Source organism: Exserohilum turcica (genome assembly GCF_000359705.1).
Source record: "Exserohilum turcica Et28A unplaced genomic scaffold SETTUscaffold_1, whole genome shotgun sequence".
Classification (NCBI taxonomy): Eukaryota; Fungi; Ascomycota; class Dothideomycetes; order Pleosporales; family Pleosporaceae; genus Exserohilum; species Exserohilum turcicum.
The window spans coordinates 2,863,872-2,881,957 of record NW_007359914.1 but is presented as its reverse complement, the minus strand read 5'-3'; the positions used below and the strand labels follow the sequence as shown (position 1 = coordinate 2,881,957).

Below are 18,086 nucleotides of genomic sequence, written 5' to 3'. Positions count from 1 at the left end.
GAACCTGAACAAGCCAAACGCCATGTTGATGCCGGGGTATCTCAACAACAAAACTCCCAAGTACTCCAATCCTGCCATCTTGAAACGTGCGTAACATCAGACCGTGGGAATGCCCTCCAGGACCGCCATAGCCCGGTGGCCTTCAGCTTCAAACGCAAGTATCTGTTGCTCACACGCCGTGCGGAGTTTCTCTTCGCCCCTCTTTGCGTTGTGCAGGACCCATTGTTCAATCGTCATGCGCTTCTCTTGGTCCGTGAGACCGTCCATGACCAGCTCATACAGACGTTCTGGAGTCAGATCCGAAGCCTGGACGTTGTCGAGGCCAGCATCAATGAGAATATCATTCATGAAGCCATGGGTATCATCCTGCGATGTAAACACAGCGTCAATATCGGCAGGCTTCCACCCAATCGATTCCGGAATATCGTCGGCCTCGCTCATCATAGGCGGAGTCCTCTTAGGTGTCCCAACTGCGAGGTCTGCCGGCAAGCTGGACATGTCAAAATCGTCCATGACAGTGTCTGTGATGCCGTTCGGCGTCTTCTTAGGTGTTCCAACAGGAAGGTCGCTCGGGAAACTCTCAATACTGGCAGATCGTATGCGTTTCGGAGCAGGCTGGATAATTTCGGACAGTTCGGTGTTGTCTTCAACCGCCTCACTCGTTCGTTTCTTGCTGCGCGTAGCCCTCTTACTAGCTGTAGAGGCAATGGATGAGCGGGTCGAGGTACGCTTGGCCTTGGATGTGCGCTTGGTCTTCTTAGGTGCCGGAGCAGGCTTGTAGAGTTCGGAGAGTGTGAAGAAGAGACAGTCGGGAGATCGTCGGCGGTGCTCTTGCATAGGATCATCGCCAATATCCCATGCATCCAGTGCCAAAGAACAGTATGGGCAGGTCACACCGTCAGGAGTATCTGTTGATGGGTCGTAGAACCAGCCAGCAGCCACCATTTGGTCGACACTCGGGTAGCCAGCAGAGACGTCGAGCGGCCACATGTCGCCAAATGTTGAGCGACGCGCAGCTACCATGGCCTCAGAGGTTGGATCATCCTCCGTCCTGCCCGGGTCGCCCGCACGCAGGCGGATACAGGCGATGATTGCGAAGCCACAGCTTGGGGAGTGTGTTGCATGCTCAAAAGCAGGGATGTCCGCTTCTTCCCAGCCATCTAGCTGGCACTCGCAGCTGAAGCATTGGACGTTGTCGGGGCTAGTAGACGTGGGCTTCCACACAAAACCGGCGTAGGCCAAATCTTGTGCGGAGGGTGCTTCGAGGGGCCATGAAGCCTTTGGCTTCGCTACTGCCTTCTTTCCTCTACTGCTGGTGCGTCGTCCTTTGCTGGTCGCGGCTGCTTCCTCAAATGTGGCGAGACGCGCGTGGAACGAAGCCAGCGACGCGTCCATGGCGTTGGTTGAAGAGGTAGCGGAGTGGTTTGGACTTTTTTTCTGAGTTTTCTACTGCTTTGGTTACAGCAAATCTCAATTGCCTCTGCGGGTTTGGGTGGTGCGAGCCTGGATTGGTGTGGGGTAGACGGGATGGAGGGAGAAGTCGCGTTTGGAGACGCGGCAGGCGGGCATCAAACATCAAAACCAAACATCTGATGCGCCAAGACCTGTTGAGGAGCAACACGCTTACGTCATCCGCGCCCTCACTTTGCGCAACCACAGGCATCGACTGCTGCACAAGAATGTATCGACACCAGCCAGCATTTCGGATAGCCTGGTGTAAACGGCCCCTGGTGCAGGCCGATCGCCGTTTTTTGTCGTCTCAGAAGACGGCGTCCACCGATGCACCCCAAGCATTCCAATCGCTGCCCCCCGACTGGGAAGATGAAGCTCCCTCGTTGTCGGACTTTACAGAGCTGCCCAAGGACTTTGGGAAGAACCAGCTGATGAAAACGAATGAGGATTTCAAGCGGGCATTGCGGGCCATTCTCCGGAGATTCCCCCCTGTCACGTATGCGTTTGCCTACGGCTCTGGAGTCTTTCCCCAGTCCGCTGCGACAGCTTCGCGCACAACGCAATCGCCTCACCCGAACCCCCCTGAGGCGATATTGAAATGGCAAAAGGGCGGTGGAAAGATGGTTGACTTCATCCTGACGCCGCGGTTCTCGCAGCATTTCCACTCGCTCAATCTGCGCGAGCACAGAGACCACTATTCTTTCCTTGGATCGCTCGGCTCAGGAGTCGTCAGCCATGTCCAGGAAAAGTATGGCGCAGGCGCGTACTTTAATCCATACGTTGTAGTAAACGGAACCATGATCAAATACGCCGTCGTCAACTACGAAACGCTCCTCCGTGATCTCACCGAGTGGGACACGCTATACTTTGCCGGCCGCCTGCACAAGCCCGTCAAGATCCTACACGAAGAGCCCAATCTACGCGTCGCGAACCAACGCAACCTCCTCTCCGCGGTACGATGCGCGCTTCTGCTGCTACCCGAGGCGTTTACCGAGAAGGAACTATACTCTACAATCACAGGCTTGAGCTATCAGGGGGACCCGCGCATGCAGTATGGTAGCGAAAATCCCAGAAAGATTGACAACATCGTCACGCACCAGATACGCAACTTCCGATACCTCTACCACGACCTGATCATGTCGCTCCCTAATATTCGATACGCCGACGAGTCGGTGATTCGCAAGTCGGACTGGATGGAGGACGACGAGCTGAACCAGAGGATGTCGCAGGATATGCACCCAGAGCGGCGCGCCAGCATGGTCAGGCGGCTGCCCAAGAAGTTCCGCGAGAAGGTATACTTTCAGTACCGCGGCAAGTTTGGCATATCGGGTCGCGAGTTCCAACAGATGCTGGAAGCACGGAAAGACGAATCCTCAGGGGGTATCCTGAAGAAGCAGGTCGCCGGTGACTTTGACAGGCGAATAGCAGCTGAGAAGGACATTCCACATATGGTCACAAAGGCAATCAATCAGACCGTCAAGTGGCCATCGACCATACAGACGCTCAAAGGACCCTTTACAGCGGGATTCTCAAAATCCTGGAAGTATCTACAAGAGAAGCGAGAAAAAGCTACAACGAAGTGAGCACATGCTTGCAACCATTTTTCCGGCATGAATTCTAGGCACAAAGCGACCAGGTCCTTTTTCTTCTTCTTTTAATTTGGTACTCGCTACGCAATCGCATTAGCCGCCGTCGCGAGGCTCACGGGTCAGGCTTTGTATACACGCATGTAGACTTGCCGAATGTACAATATTGATGCTCAGGCCATCACAACCGGTTCTACCACTAACCGTGCTTGACCGCCAGACCGCTTCGTGTTCTCGCCTGATGACTCACGCCTGCATGGCCTCAACACTACATGCTCCACTTAGTTGTCTCGCTACCGTACTCCATTGTATTCCATCTTTTCCCTCATCATAAGCGTCCGTAATCCCAGATTAGTCATCGAAATAAAACTACATCGGCTTAATGGTCTAGTGGTATGATTCCTGCTTTGGGAAAACGTCGGGCATCCGCTCTTCGTTCTAGCCTATTCTGCAGGAGGCCCCGGGTGTAAGTTGCACCTATCAGATTCGCTTCAAACAATGTCTAACAGTGTTATAGCCGAATCCCGGTTGAGCCCCGTATGTTTCTTTTTTGCCTTTTTTGCGTCACCTACCGTGCTACGAAAAGATTTGCCATACACGTGTCTTCTTTTTTTTTCTTTGAATAAAGAGATCAAACACACTTAATTTTTACAATAAGGTTACGCATAGATTGTTCATTCACTAGAACCCGATATCCAACAAGATGGTAGGTAAAGAATACAACAAAAATAGAATAACAGCGAGGTATCTTGCCCAAGAAACAACTGACAACCCAACACCTGAGAACGCTATCCAGAAATCATCACATGGTATCCGTGTCCCAACACCCAAACTCCAATCAATTGGTAAAAGGCAATGAAGCTCACCGCATCCTCTGCGGCCACTCAATCTGCAGCCCCCTGGAGCGATCAATCTCACGACCCGCGCGCTCATCTCTCCTGACGCTCTCGCCCATGACGACGGTAGCAAGCCGCTGCAGGACATCTTCGCCCGAGATCCAGTCGCCAAGCCTGCCGGGTGCACAGTCACCCACCTGCAGCCTCTTTCCGGTAACGCGCTCGTACTCTGCTTCGCTGCCGAGGCTCATCACGTCCATGAAAACACTGCAGAGAACGACAAGCTCTGCCGTCATGACCATGCTGTAACCCCAAGCGTGGAAGACGGCGCCGACGTAGGGCAGGTTGCCGTTGTCGGCGAGGAATCGACGGAGGAGTTGGCCGTTTGTAGTTGATAGGGGTGTCGGAGGGACGTTAAAGGGGCAAAAGAGAGCGGGGTGCTTGAGGTGCATTGCGTAGAGCTTGTCGAGCGCTTTGTAGTGTGTCCTCGTCCAGGGCTCAACCTTTGGGAGCGGCGTCATGCGAGAGAGGATGGGATGTGGCAGTGACTGAGCCAAGTGGGACGTTGACATGACGCTCGAAGCCAGACCAGGTTGTGTTTCTGGTTGAGTGCCTGGTCTGGAGCTGGTTTCTGACTCTTCGCTGGAGCTGGGCTCAGGCGATGAGCTAATTACCTGCGGCTCTTCGGCACGCGCTGAATCTTGTCGTGAGGGTATGTGTACGTCGTCTGGCCGCTGCATCGACTTGGAAAGCGGTGAAGGCTTACGGGCTGAGAGCAGCCGCTGCTCAAACCGCCGCTGCATCGTTGGCGGGCTTGATGGCAAGAGACTCTGTTCTATTCGTGTTTGGCTCGGTTCGGTGACTTCTGTGATCTCATTCAAGCTCTGCTCTTGCGGCTCATATGCGTCAAGATACTCGTTGGCCTCCTCTCGCACACGGACAATGGTTGAGGCGGTATCTCCCTCCATCTCCACCCGGAACTGCCGTTGATCTGATGCAGCGGAGATTTTGCTATCTCCATCGACAACTGTGTGGAACGGCGAGCTTTGTGCGAGCGGCAATGTAGACTCCTCAAACTGCTGTACAGAGCTTGTCGAAATGTCGCCACTGTGAAGCTCCCGCCTCAAAGGACTGCTCTTCTTGGGCGAACTCATGAGTGCCTGGAAACGAGGCGGTGTATCTAGAAACGGGTTTGGCTTGGCTGGTGGAGTCGTCTTTTTTGCGGCCACCGGCGGAGAAGACTCTGGTACAAAGCTCTCACCCTGTTCGAGAAGCTCAACAATGCTCACCTTCTCTGCCTCCTGTATTCTTGGTCGCCGCCTCTCAAATCGCGAAGGACGCTTCTGTTCGGGTACGTTGGACTGGAAGAACATGCCGGTGTCGTCGCTTTCCTCGCCCCCAGCATTCACTACTTCGACTTGTTTGGGTTGTTCTTCAGGCGCATTCTTTTCTTCAGCCTGGTGAGTGACTGCTGGTCCTGTACGTGTTACAGCAGGTCCTTGTAGTGATTCCGCTTCGTCATTCATCCTCCTCCTCCGCCAGGTTCGGGTGGTTCTGCCGCGAGCAGGCCTGACAACGTCGGCGTCTGTGAAGAGATCATGTACTTTAGGAGATTTTTCAGTTGGGACTTCGTCTGGGTTTATCGAGATCACCGAGCGACTAGCCTCCTCTTGCCAAATATCACCAAAATCCTCGTAGGCCGGGTTCTCTGCAGTGGGCGCCTCTTGGGCCTCATCCATGGCACTGTCCTGTTGTACCTGGCTTCCAGATGCGCGGGGAGGAGTGTTGGCTCGCCAGCTCATTGCAGACTCGCTCCGTGCCGGGCTCATGGGTGCTTTTTCTGTCTCCTCAACATTCAACGTCGGGTACTGGACGTCGCTCGCGGCGACTGCTGGCTCCGCCGCTGTGATAACATGATCCTGGTCTTCGGGTGTAAGAAGACGCGACTGCCGATATTTTCGTTGCGTGCGGAACACACCTTCTTTCGGCGCTGCCGTAGACGGACCCCTGATAGGGCTCGAGGGACCAGGCGCGTCATCTTCCTCGCCCTGGCCCTGTGCAAGCTGCTCGCCGAGTCGCAGGCCTGCCTGGAGATCTTTACGTGTGCCTGAGCTGAATCCCCGGAAGAGATCATCTAGTGAGCCGCGTTTAGCATTGGGCGTGTTTTGAAGGGCCTCTGGGGTGAGTCGGTCCGGGTCTAGCAAGCCTTGTAAAGCCACACCAGCAGTCACCGCTCGCCCAAGCGTCGGAGATGGTGATTTTGTGGGAGCAGACTGAACAGGGACCAACACCGGTGGAGCTGAAGGCACCTCGGAGTCTGTTGCGGGCGTCACATGGCGCGATAGTTTTGGGCGCACTTGATCGGTAGGCACAGTGTCTGCGGGAGCTTCAATTGTCGACGTCCGCTCTTCGAGATTTGGGAGTTCAGGCTCGGTCGTGGCATTCTTAGACCACCCCAAGTACTCGTGCCTGAGTGATGATCCGGCTCGGGGGGCCGCCGTGGTATTGGAGAGCATGGTGTTTGACGGGCTGGCGCGAGCTCCGTTGCTCTGCAGAGATTCGACGGAGATCATGCTAAATGTCTCGCTATCCAGCATGGTCGTGTCGTCTGGCATTCTAGTGGTGCCTTCGTCAAAGACAAACTGCTGGCCCTGTGTTTCATCATCGTCTTCAAAATCTTGAGCAACTTGACCAGCGCCGTCGTCTCCAGTTATGTTAGATGCATCGTCACTTGAGTCGCTCGACTGCGCCGACGTCTCGCTTGGTGTAAGAACATCCCCCTCATCTTCAGGCGTACTCAGATGGTGGCTTTCTGGTAGAGCTTCTTCTTCTTCTTCTTCTCCACTGGTTGGTGTAAGAACATCGCTGCCTTCTTCGTCTTCGTCCGATTCTATAATAGCCACCCTCTTCGCATATGGAGTGCTTCTGCGTGCGCGCATAGCATTCCTTAGGTTTACTTGGGCTGGTGTGCCTAGGCTGGGAGACGGCTCAGATTCGGGCGAACTTGGCAATGCATTATCCACAGTCTCGACGTCGGGACTGGAGACGTCTGCAAACCGCGCACTCTTCTTGGGACCCTCCAATCTCGAGCTTGCAGTGGGCAGAGGGGTTTCTTCACGGATAGACCGTGGACTGGTCTGTGGTTCTTCCGCGACGTCGGGCTCCTCACTCGATGGATGGGCGCCTTTCCTAGGACGACCTCTACGCTTCCTGGGCGGTATGTCGGTATCCACGTCGGCCGCACCCGACTCGCTATCTTGTGATATTTTCGTTGGAGAACTGAACTGCGCAGGCCTCTTGATGGGTGTTCCCCTTCGCTTTGCCTTGGGCGTTGATCCAACGTCAGACTTCCTGGGACGGCCGCGGGGTCGCTTGACTGGTGATGAGGCATCGGGGTCTTTCAATGGCACTGTTGTCGTCTTTGTTCTCGTCACTCTCTTCACCGATGGCGATTCAGCATGCTCGCCATCGTCCTCCGGTTCGGCCTGGACGGTAACCTTGATGCGCCAGGGGCTTGCGCCATTTCCCCGCGGTGTGCTTAATGTCATGGACTTGGACGGCGATGAGAATATCATCTCGGAGGCATCTAGCCGGCTGCGCTGCTTGCTGGGCGAGCTTGGGACGATGGGTTTCCTGGGTGTGGGCTTGCGACGAGCTGAGGCGATGTTGTCGTCGAAGGATATGGCAAGAGGATCCGGGCTGGAGTCGTAGCTGCGGTCCGAGTGGGCGTCTTCGGACGCCGTCACGCTGCGGCCGCGGGGCGCCATTGTCAAGGGTCTTTGTGAGAACTGTCGGAGTTGTTAGTGCGTTAGGGGGGGCATGGTGGGGAATAAACTTGCATGCGTGGGCAGGTGGGACGGGTGACGCGTTGTTGTCGTGGCAACAATCTTATCACCACTAAGCACTTGGCTGCGCGCAACATCGCAAGCCAGGCAGCCGGCTCGACGATCGGGCAGAGTATGGGTTGCAATGGGTATCCACGGGTGAGTCGCGCATGCTCCGCCATATCATCATTCATTAACATACGCAGCATATACAAGGAAATCGGTCCAGGCACGCGCGTAGCCCTCGCCAAGCTCGCCGTCGAAAAGTTCGAAGAAACCGGCCGTCCGCTGCGCATTGCTATTGACACATCCATCTGGCTTTTTCAGATTCAAGCCAGCAAAGGCGGGTTGCTCAGGCATACGCGCAACACAAGAGGCTGACTGTGACTAGGCGGCACCAACCCGGCGCTGCGAACCTTCTACTACCGCCTCTTGCGCTTGATTTCGCTCGCTATACACCCCATCTTTGTATTTGATGGGCCAAACAAACCGCCTTTCAAGCGCAATAAGCGCACAGGCCCGAATGTTGCTTCGATACCCGAGTTCCTCGCCAAACAGCTGCTCAAGCAGTTTGGATATCCTATACACCTTGCGCCGGGCGAAGCTGAGGCAGAATGCGCGTTGCTGCAGAGGGAAGGCATCGTCGACGCTGTTCTCAGTGAAGATGTGGACACGCTCATGTTTGGCAGCGGTGTGACCATCCGGAACTGGTCGCCAGAGAAATCCGGAAAAACACCAACTCATGTCAACGTGTACGACGCAGTTGAGACGAAAAACGGGCCATCAGGCTTAGATCGCGAGGGCATGATCTTGGTCGCGCTCATGAGTGGAGGAGACTATGTGCCTGAGGGTATACCCGGATGTGGCCCAAAGACAGCGTGCGAGGCAGCAAAGGCGGGCTTTGGCGCCGACCTGTGCAAGATCCCGAGAAACGACTCCCGCGCCATGACCAAATGGAGAGAGCGACTGCAGCATGAGCTCAGGACCAATGAAAGCAAGTTCTTCAGACGCAAGCACGGTGCATTGAAGATTCCCGACGACTTCCCCCGACTCGACATTTTGGGGTACTACACACATCCAGCAATCTCGAACCAAGCTGGTCTAGACAAATTACGCCGATCGATCAACTGGAACAAGGAGCTTGACTTTCCGGGCCTGCGAGAGTTTACGCAAGACGCCTTTGACTGGGTGAAACTCGAGGGCGCAAAGCACTTTGTTCGTAGTCTGGCACCGTGTTTAGTCGTGCGCCAGCTTTGGATGCGCGCTGAACAGATCAATCGGCTGCCCACTGACGACTTGGAAGCTATTCAAGAAGACGAAGCAACGCTCATCAAAGGACTTCATGGAAAACGACAACATGCCATCACGGACCATTGCACTGAGCTTCGTGTAAGCTTCACACCCATTGAGCTCGTAAAAATCGATCTTAGTCAAGAAGACCCAGACGACGATGTAGAACTACCACCTAGCTCCCAGCAAGGCATTGGAGACGCAGATCTCGACGAGGACATTGCCTTGGATTTGGAGGACGAGGGTCCCAGAAAACGCGGGCCCACCAAGTTTGACCCCGGAAAGCCGGCACGCATATGGGTCATGGAGACGTTTGTCAAAGTCGGCGTGCCGCTCAAAGTTCAGGACTGGGAGGCTGAGCGACGGAACAAGCAGAAACCCAGGCGAGCAGCATCGGCTGAGGACACTAGTACTGCGGCACCGAAGACGAAGACAACCACAAGACGAACAAAGGCAACAAAAGACCAACCTCAAGTTCGTATCGAGGCTTTTGCCAAAGTGACAAAACCTGGCCTGAGAGCTTCACGAGCACTTGCAAAGGCACAAGAAAAGGCTGATGACCTTCCAGTGCCGTCATCCCAGGCTGCAGAAGCGCAGAGCGAAGTGGTCGACTTGTTGTCCTCGCCGCCGCCCCAACCATATCGTGAGAAGTCGCTGTCTCCAATTCCGGGAGAGTTGCCTCCAAGCATTACGAAGCGGAGAAGGCGGGCTCCAATGCAGCGCTCGAAAACACTTCCTGCCGATACAAGCACTGTTTTGGAACGGCCCTCTACGCCTCCACTCCTGAATACTATAGAGACATTGGATTTGGTCGACTCCCCTGCCAATCCCTCACCTTCGCCGCTGCCAGCAAAGAAAGCCAGGACAAGGACGGGGAAAGATGCGGCTACAAGAACCTCTCGAAATCCGTCTGTACCAAAGCAATCCACTCTAGACGCATGGCGAGCATCAATGTCACCGACGAAACAGCGAAGCACTGCTCCTTTGCTGGATGTAGCGCCAGTCCCTGCACCGCGACTTCATCCGCCATCCGAAGATGTCGAATCACTAGACTTGACGCTCTCTTCACCAAGGCGTACAGAATCCCCACGCCGTCAAAAGAATACCGTAACATTAACACGGCCGCCTCTGATCTCGATATCATCAAACGCATCCCATGCATCCACAAGTTCGACATCGTCAACAGGATCGGGCAAACAGAAGAGTATCAGGGACGCCTTCGGCCAGACGCGTCCCAACAAAACTAAAGCCTCAAGTCCCGACATTGACAGCCTCGACCTTACTTCTCCCCGACTCTCAGTAGCAAGCTCGAGATCGACATCTCCGAAAGTAGACACGCTTGACCTGACGGAGCACTCGTCCCCTGTGAGGAAGCATGCTGCAGAACCACAACCACCGGTCCCAACGCCAATATCTCCTCTCCCAACACATTCATCTGAATCATCCACAGAACGATCGGCGAGCGAGCAAAAGTCCACTTCACCGCCCGCAGCCTGGAAAGCACAGGGCAAGAAGAAACGCGCCATTGTGCTACGAAAAAGCGTAATAGGCGCCTGGGAGTACGTCGATATTGAGAGTCCCCAGAAACCAGAAGCATCACCCGGCATCTTGCGCAAAGGCAAAGAACGGCGCAAATGGCGAGAAAGCACCATAGAAGTCCTAGATTTGACATGAGCTTCCGCCAATACACACGGTTTGTTAAAAGGCATAGACACGCAGCGTTTGGTTTTATTTTTACATATGTCATCATGCGGTGAGGCGTAAACGGGAGCAATTGGTCTTTGAGATACCAATGTGCTATATATTATAACAGCTGTTGTTGAATTCGAATACACGTCTTAAGACGTCGTCATATTACACTCTACAATAAATACGAGGTCGAAGTGGGTGGGTAAAACGAATACGAATGACTCCCGCACTCGCTTAACCCCGCGCCCAAGTACGCCCACAAAACCCCCCTCCCTTACTTGCCGCTACTATTACCATCAAATTATTATTACACCCTCTTTTCCCAATCCCAGTAAAGAATTCATATTCCCTATTCCTCGCCACACAACCATCATCTCTCACAGAGTCATGAAATTCGGCCTGATGGTCTAGTGGTATGATTCCTGCTTTGGGATAAAGCGATTCGCGGCGTAACAAACCCTGTGTCGTTTGACTTAGCCTATTCTGCAGGAGGCCCCGGGTGTAAGTTTGGCACCCATTAAGATTCGCCTTTGAAAAACGATGTTCTAACAGCGTTACAGTCGAATCCCGGTCAGGCCCCATCTTTTTTTTTGCAATTTTTCTTCACCTCCTCCTCCTTCCTCCCCTCATATTCATTTTCTTTTCCAAAATCTGGATTTTTGTCTACTAATTAAGGAGAGAGAGAGTGTGTGTCTTGATTGCTTGCTGTAAATAAGTACATACGTGCATGATGTGACGGTTTTTTTGTACATGGTTTTCTTTCACAAGTATAGTTAGTATGTGCGTGTGATGTTATTTATGTATGATTCATTGTGCATCAAGAATTCATTCGTATTACACGAACTACCAATACTTGTGTGTAACCAGCCTAAGGCCAGCGTCGTCAAAAGTGCGCACACCTCTATCCTGTACGCTGGGCCTTGATCTAGAAGTCGTCTCGATTTGACCCGTTTTGGTGTTGAGGCCGTTGTGCTCGTACTGCTCGCGCTTAACCAGACAGCCCTCGAGAGCCCATTTGGGGACGGCATCGCGGAACGTGATGCCCTTGTCGGTCAGCATCATGTCGATGAGCTCGTGCGTCTTCTTGCCGTGCATTTGGCTCGGGGTAAATAGGGAGCTTGCGAAGCGCGAGACGGCATTGCGCACGGCGTCGTTGCGGCAGCGCCAGATGAGGCAATTGAGAGCTTCGTGGAGGTCCGGGACAGCGAAGATGCGGGCGTCGAAGTGCGCGGTGCCGTGGATGCCGTGCGTGTTGCCCGTCAGCGGGGGGTCGGGGATATCGCGCAGGGCGTCATCAAGATGCTTGTTGAAGCGCACGGAGCAGTAGCTCGCGCTCAGACTGGCGAGTTTCTGGATGCGCGCGCTGAACGTGTGCACGCCGTGCGGGAACACGAGCGTGATTTCGTCCGATTGCGTGTATGCGACCGTGGCTTGCAGGAAGAAGTCGAGCAGGTCGCTGCTGGTGGCTGCCATGGCGCCGTGGATGCGCTCGTCAAACGGCCGCGCAAAGTGCGAGGTGAAGCGCGAGAAGCCGTGGCCATCTAGCCGGAAAATAATGGGCTTGTCCGGAGGTAGAGTGAAGTTATATTGCGCTTCGTAGGATTTCATGCGCGATGCAAGCGAGGGATGTGGGAGAGTAGCATCTTGTGTTGTAGGCGCGGCGGCGTCCTCGGTGGTACCAGGGGTGGTTTGCATGGTTGTCGAGTGGTCAGACAAGGATGTTTTTTGTATGCTCTCTTTTTTTTTTCCCCCCACGACACAGAACGGCTGATATAGCGCGTTCAAGTGGTGACTCGACAATGCATATTCAGGACCTTGAAATCCTTTGTGACTCTGGGGATTGTGTATGACTCATCATTTCACGTGCTTCGCCTGTATCACTGTTCAGTCAAGGTACTGTGTCAAGCTACATATCACACAGATTGAAATAAATAAATAAAAATCCTTTATGAGTAGTATACATGTCAATTCCATACCGTTGGAAACGCCTACGGCAAGCACGACAGAATCGGCTTGAGCTTGTTGATAATCTGCGTCTGGACAGCGACATCGTTGACCGTCGTCTTGTCCTTGGCATCGCCCGGGCTGATGGAAACGTAGCAGCCGTCGCCCTTGAACAGGATGACGTCGGCCTCCCATGGCAGACGTGTACTGCCGCACCAGTCGGCATCGCGGGGACTGAGGAGTCCGGTGGAGATGCGGGTAAAGATGTACTTGAACTTGTTGGGGTCGTCGCATTTGCCCTGCTCGGCCTTGGGGAAGTTGACGTTGAGAAAGGTGCCTGCTGGCAGGTAGGGCTTTCCGCTGGCGATGATGGTGGTGGTGATGTTGAGGGCGAGGTCGGCGTAGATGGTCGAGTGGAGCGGCGTGGGAGCAGTAAATGAGGCGCGCTCGCCGTTCCTTCCAGAGAAGGCGATGGCGGGGATCTGCTGGTCGACGGCAAAGACGGCGGCGCCCACGGTGCCAGAGAAGGGCAGCTGGACGTCGAGATTGGTTCCCACGTTCGGACCGGTAAGGGCGAGTTCGGGCTTGGCGCCGTTCCAGAGAGCGGGCGCCGTCACCTCGATGCCGTTTTTGATAGAGGTCACGGGAAACGAGTTGACGTAGTTGAGACGAGGGTCCGTCGTGTTGGCGCCTGTCGGGGGGCTTCCGGGCGCACACGAGTTGTAGATGCAGCCCTCGCTCCCGACGACCGTGGGCGGTGCATCGCTCGAGCCTTGACAGGTCCGTCAGTGAGCAGTCGTACGTGTGTGTGTACGTATGGCCACATACCTTTGCCAGACTCGTTCTCGGCCGGTCCAGACAGCACCACGTCATGGCCTGCAGCTACCAGGACATTGAAAAAGGTGCGCAGGTTGCCTTCGGCCCAGCCATCGTCGTTTGACTGGACGACGCGGACGGCGTGGGCAAGCGGCGCGGTGGCGGCGGCGAGGACGAGGAACGAGCGCATCTTGAACAGTGAGGCGAAAGCAGCGCCACTGGGAGGAGCAGGTTGACGATGGAGGATGTCGGGCACGCTTTTGGCCTTCTCGCGGGCTCAAGATATAGGTACGTACCAGCAGGCGCTGCATGCTGTTCCCGGCCAATGGGCCCAGCTTGCGGGACACGGTGCTGGCGTGAGGGCATTATATTCGGTCAACTAGCCACAGGCGCAGACTCGTGTGTCGGAGCAATGCACTGGTAGCGGCATGGTGATTGCCTGTCGCATAAATGAGCAGAAATGCGCCATGGTCGCGCTGGCGGCGGACGTGCTGTGAGTGGACGTTGGCGTGAGCAGCGGAGACAGCCAGACGCTCGACTGGGCTTGGTGTCGGCGCACCACACTCGAAACAGTGGCTGCGCCCCCGTCCGTCTTTGCACGTGTAGGCGTCTTGGGCGCAGTATTCACGCCGAGTTTCAATAGCAAATGTTCCTGCGAGCAAAAATAAATTGCCGTTCGAGCCATTTTCCCTTGACGCCTGCCCGTATCTGATGCTTGTCCGGCCCTAGGTACATGGGTACAACGGCCCGCTCCCCACAGGAACGCAGGCGGCGGCCAAACCAATCCCTGCCACAGCCGTGCCTTGCAGTCCGACTCTGCTCTCCGTGTAAATAAAGAACACGACTACTCCCACAACGCGAGTCGCATGCATACGGTACAGGCCACCCTGTTGCGTCATTTGCGTCTATCCAGCCATTTGCCCGTCGCCCCAAGTCATGGCCGCATGCCAACTGACGACGGGCCCAAGTGTGCCGGAACATGCTCGCCATGATTTGTCCGCACCACTTCCTCGTACAGGCGCTTCGCATATCCAGTACCGGCATATTATTAATTTTGCCGAGAAACAAGACGCCGTCAGCCCATAAGAATTTGCACCGCCGCCTCAGACGATGTGCGCCGGCTTCATGGGCTGCTGCTGGTAATAATCGCCTGCTGCGCCAGCCTGGTATGCAGGCGGATAAGGGTCCTGCGCCTCGACGGGAGGCTGCGTCTGCGAGTGGTATGCAGTGCTGTGCTGTTCGCTGTATGCTGTGGCGAGCGCCGGGTTGTGCGCAGGCGCATACTGGCCGCGCTGGCCGGCAGCCTTTGCGCGACGGTAGCCGATGAAGGAGTAGACGAGAAGTCCGAGAAACGTGACGCTGTCGCGAGTCAGTACTACCAAGGGCCTTGCCTCAGGCTCCTACGTACAAGACAAAAACGCTGAATCCAATCCCGACAGCACTGGCGCCTTGGCCAATGGATACCAGCTCGACGACCAGGACGCCGCCCCAGAAGCCCGTCTGGAACGAGTTCATTGTCAGGAACGTGTTTGGCTTGAGCGCATCGCGAAGGAAGAGGAGGATGGCGAGCACGTCGATCAGCAGCACCACGACCACGAAGAGAATGAAGAGAACGACCATTCTGCGGGCTGTCAGTAAATGCATGTGCTCAAGTGTTTTTTTGCGCGGGCGTACCCTGCCGCCGGCTCAGTAAAGTCTTCCAGGTCTCTCAGCGAGCGCAGCGTGTAGGCATACGCAGCAATGACAAAGACCATGATGCATATTCGCACAATCCAAAAGGGCACGAGGATGCGCTTCTTCCATAGTCCTTGGCCGGGCTCCATGATGGTGTGTAGTGAGGGCGGGTGCTGTGCGACGTCAATGTCAGTGTCAGTGTCAATGTCAATGTCACAGATGACCAAGTGTCAACGGGGCAGACTAGGACGACGAGAAATAGGAGGGCGGAGTGCAGCAAGCGTCGATATCCTCAAGACTCGAGGCCGGGGGCAGGCCTGATTGCAGGGGAGGGCAGCGCGCCCCGTGGTGAAACACGCGTTCGGCCCTGCTCATCTTCATCTCATCTCCATCTGATGGTCATCTCCTGGTTACGAGCCGCGTGTGCTGGACGGGCGCGCGGCGCATGCAGCGTCGGTGTGCAGAGGCAGCGTTGGAGACAAAGGGGGAGCGAGGTGGTGAGCATGTGTCGTGGACAGCCTCAGGCAGGGCAAGCCAGTTCCTGGGCCAAGTTGAAACTGCAGGCTGCCTAGTCGGCCGCTCAGGGTCTGGGGGTCTGGGGGGTCTCGTGTTCTCGTGCGGGCGTCTGCGAGGGGGTGTGGCAAGCCCCGATCGGCGGGGGGCTCAACGATAGGCCACGGGCAAGGGGCCAGGACAGCATCCCCTGTTGTCGCAGAACGAGCAGAAGAAAAGGCGGGTGAGTGTGTGCGGGTGTGTGCAACTAAGCAGCGCGGCGGTGCTGGTGGGCATATCAGACGGGCGACGCGCAACGTAACCCTTCTCAACAAGGAAGGCGGCGCGCTGAGCGCGGGCCATCTGATCGGGTGGGTCTGCCACGCGACCCCGGCACGCGCGCTGCTGATAAGCGCGATAAGACCGACACCCTGATGGATAGGGCAGCAGAGACAGGCAAGGCGAGGTGAAGGCTCCGTCTCCCCCACGGCTCTCCCGCAGTCTTTTCTCAAGCTGCATAGCTGCCGAGTCTACTACTACTTTAAAGCATCCACCCGGTATCCACCATGGGCGCCGACCAATCCAGACCTTCCGACGACGACTCTGTCAACGAGAAACTCATCCAACGCCTGCAAGCCCTCAACATGAAGGACGAGAAGTACTTTCGCGAGAGGGACGAGTACGTTGTCATCGGCGAGGAAGAAGCCCGTATGTCTTGTCTTGTTTTGTCCTGTCCTGCCCTGCCCTGCCCTGCCCTGCCCTGCCTGCCGCTGCCCCCGTCTAACCACCCGCCCAGCTCCCCAATACACGCCCCGCGTCAAGTACCAGGCAAATGTCTCCATCAAGTCGGTTGCCCAGTGGGAGGAGGAGCTCATGGCCGACCCAAAGGTAAACGCCCTCGCCCTCCACCAGCCCGTCCTCTTCGTCGGCTTACCGTTTGCCAGAACCGCCTCGCCCTCTCCGCCCTCAGCACAAACCCGGCCAGCGCCGTTCTCTCGTCACGCGCCACCGTCATCGCCGACACGCACCGCTTCAACATCAAGATCCCCACCGAGGGCTCGCCCGTCACAAACCAGGCCTCGTCGGGGCGGTGCTGGCTGTTTGCCTCGACCAATGTCTTCCGCATCGCCATCATGAAGCGGTACAAGCTCTCCGACTTCCAGCTGTCCCAGGCCTATCTCTTCTACTGGGACAAGATGGAAAAGGCAAACTACTTTCTCGAGAGCATCCTCGACACCAAGCACGACGAGATTGACAGCCGCATCGTACAGGCCCTCATGGCCAGCCCCGTCGGCGACGGCGGCCAGTGGGACATGGTTGCAAACCTTGTGCAAAAGTATGGTCTCGTGCCCCACTCGCTGTACCCCGACTCGTACAACGCATCCAACTCGTCCATCATGGACCGCCTGATTACCACCAAGCTGCGCGAGGATGCCGTCCGCCTGCGTGCCATTGCCTCGACGCCCATGTCGCCCGAAGCCATGAAGGCCACACTTGCGAGCGAAAAGGAAAAGATGCTCCGTGAGATCCATCTCATCCTGACGCTGATGCTGGGTCCTCCGCCGTCAGCCGCCAAGCCCTTCACGTGGGAATACTACGACAAGGACGGCAGGCTCTCGACGGTGCGCTCAACACCCATTGAATTCGCCAGCGAGCTGTCCGAGCACCGCGTGGTCCGCGCACTATCCGGGACCGACGTGCACACGCTCTTTTCGCTGGTCAACGACCCACGCAACCCCTACAACCGCCTGCTCAGCGTCAAGCGCCTGGGCAATGTCTGGAACGGCCGCCCGGTAACGTACGTGAACGTCGACATGAAGACCATCAAGGAGGCCTGCATCGCCATGCTGAAACGCGGCATGCCCGTCTTCTTTGGCTCCGACGTGGGCAAGTACTCGGACTCGTCCAAGGGCATCATGGACACGGAGCTGTTCGACTACGAGCTCGGCTTCAACATCAAGCTGGGCCTGACAAAGGCCGAGCGTCTGCAGACGGGAGAGAGCCAGATGACGCACGCCATGGTCCTGACTGCGGTGCATGTCGTCGACGGCAAGCCGGTTCGCTGGCGCGTCGAGAACTCGTGGAGCGACCGCGTGGGAGACAAGGGATACTTTGTCATGAGCGATGCCTGGATGGATGAATTTGTCTACCAGGCCGTCGTTGACCCGAGCGTCGTCAGCTCGTCGGTCAGGAAGGTATTGGAGCAGCAGCCCAAGATGCTGGAGCTGTGGGATCCCATGGGCGCACTGGCTTAGACTTTTAGACCTTTTGTATTTTTCTATGACATTATGAAGACTGCCCTTTGTGTATTGCTGAAGTCGTTGTTTCGTGCTTGTGCTAAGATGAGACGTGTGATGGATTTGCAGCCCCTGCGGATCGCCCAGCGGAAGGCCTAAGCCGGGTGGTGCCGTGCGCTGCCGAACCTCGGGCTGGATTCTGGCGTCATTCCTCCACATTCCGCCCGCTCGACGCGCATGCGGAAC

At 56.0% G+C, this 18,086-nt stretch overlaps 9 protein-coding genes across 9 annotated transcripts; 3 read left to right on the top strand and 6 right to left on the bottom strand.

Moving 5' to 3' along the window:
* Positions 1-10: 10 nt before the first annotated feature.
* SETTUDRAFT_162546 (uncharacterized protein) lies at positions 11-1,426 on the bottom strand. The gene has a single exon (XM_008022798.1). It carries the CDS (start codon positions 1,393-1,395, stop codon positions 97-99), a length of 1,299 nt encoding a protein of 432 aa, XP_008020989.1. The 5' UTR covers positions 1,396-1,426; the 3' UTR covers positions 11-96.
* Positions 1,427-1,679: 253 nt separating this feature from the next.
* SETTUDRAFT_170733 (uncharacterized protein) lies at positions 1,680-3,215 on the top strand (the record flags this gene model as incomplete). The annotated part of the gene is made up of 1 exon (XM_008022797.1): positions 1,680-3,215. The coding sequence occupies one exon, from the start codon at positions 1,680-1,682 to the stop codon at positions 3,033-3,035; it is 1,356 nt and encodes a 451-aa protein (XP_008020988.1). The 3' UTR covers positions 3,036-3,215.
* Positions 3,216-3,790: 575 nt separating this feature from the next.
* SETTUDRAFT_162545 (uncharacterized protein) lies at positions 3,791-5,752 on the bottom strand. The gene has a single exon (XM_008022796.1). It carries the CDS (start codon positions 5,701-5,703, stop codon positions 3,901-3,903), a length of 1,803 nt encoding a protein of 600 aa, XP_008020987.1. The 5' UTR covers positions 5,704-5,752; the 3' UTR covers positions 3,791-3,900.
* Positions 5,753-6,145: 393 nt separating this feature from the next.
* On the bottom strand, positions 6,146-6,819 carry SETTUDRAFT_162544 (uncharacterized protein; the record flags this gene model as incomplete). Its single annotated transcript, XM_008022795.1, has 1 exon — positions 6,146-6,819. A coding segment is annotated over exon 1 (494 nt), but the record flags the coding sequence as incomplete, so codon positions are not given.
* Positions 6,820-7,843: 1,024 nt separating this feature from the next.
* Positions 7,844-10,662, top strand: SETTUDRAFT_170731 (uncharacterized protein; the record flags this gene model as incomplete). Its single annotated transcript, XM_008022794.1, has 3 exons — positions 7,844-7,857; positions 7,905-8,041; positions 8,090-10,662. The coding sequence occupies 3 exons, from the start codon at positions 7,844-7,846 to the stop codon at positions 10,660-10,662; spliced, it is 2,724 nt and encodes a 907-aa protein (XP_008020985.1).
* Positions 10,663-11,452: 790 nt separating this feature from the next.
* Positions 11,453-12,365, bottom strand: SETTUDRAFT_114170 (uncharacterized protein). The gene has a single exon (XM_008022793.1). It carries the CDS (start codon positions 12,283-12,285, stop codon positions 11,521-11,523), a length of 765 nt encoding a protein of 254 aa, XP_008020984.1. The 5' UTR covers positions 12,286-12,365; the 3' UTR covers positions 11,453-11,520.
* A 219-nt stretch (positions 12,366-12,584) lies between these two features.
* SETTUDRAFT_162542 (uncharacterized protein) lies at positions 12,585-13,771 on the bottom strand. The gene is made up of 2 exons (XM_008022792.1): positions 13,450-13,771; positions 12,585-13,393 (listed from the first exon to the last, which is right to left on the bottom strand). The coding sequence occupies exons 1-2, from the start codon at positions 13,625-13,627 to the stop codon at positions 12,666-12,668; spliced, it is 906 nt and encodes a 301-aa protein (XP_008020983.1). The 5' UTR covers positions 13,628-13,771; the 3' UTR covers positions 12,585-12,665.
* Positions 13,772-14,095: 324 nt separating this feature from the next.
* SETTUDRAFT_162541 (uncharacterized protein) lies at positions 14,096-15,742 on the bottom strand. Its single transcript, XM_008022791.1, has 3 exons — positions 15,112-15,742; positions 14,846-15,058; positions 14,096-14,796 (listed from the first exon to the last, which is right to left on the bottom strand). Exons 1-3 carry the CDS (start codon positions 15,258-15,260, stop codon positions 14,541-14,543), a joined length of 618 nt encoding a protein of 205 aa, XP_008020982.1. The 5' UTR covers positions 15,261-15,742; the 3' UTR covers positions 14,096-14,540.
* Positions 15,743-16,121: 379 nt separating this feature from the next.
* SETTUDRAFT_162540 (uncharacterized protein) lies at positions 16,122-17,903 on the top strand. Its single transcript, XM_008022790.1, has 3 exons — positions 16,122-16,311; positions 16,400-16,491; positions 16,548-17,903. The coding sequence occupies exons 1-3, from the start codon at positions 16,170-16,172 to the stop codon at positions 17,856-17,858; spliced, it is 1,545 nt and encodes a 514-aa protein (XP_008020981.1). The 5' UTR covers positions 16,122-16,169; the 3' UTR covers positions 17,859-17,903.
* The last annotated feature ends 183 nt before the right edge of the window (positions 17,904-18,086 follow it).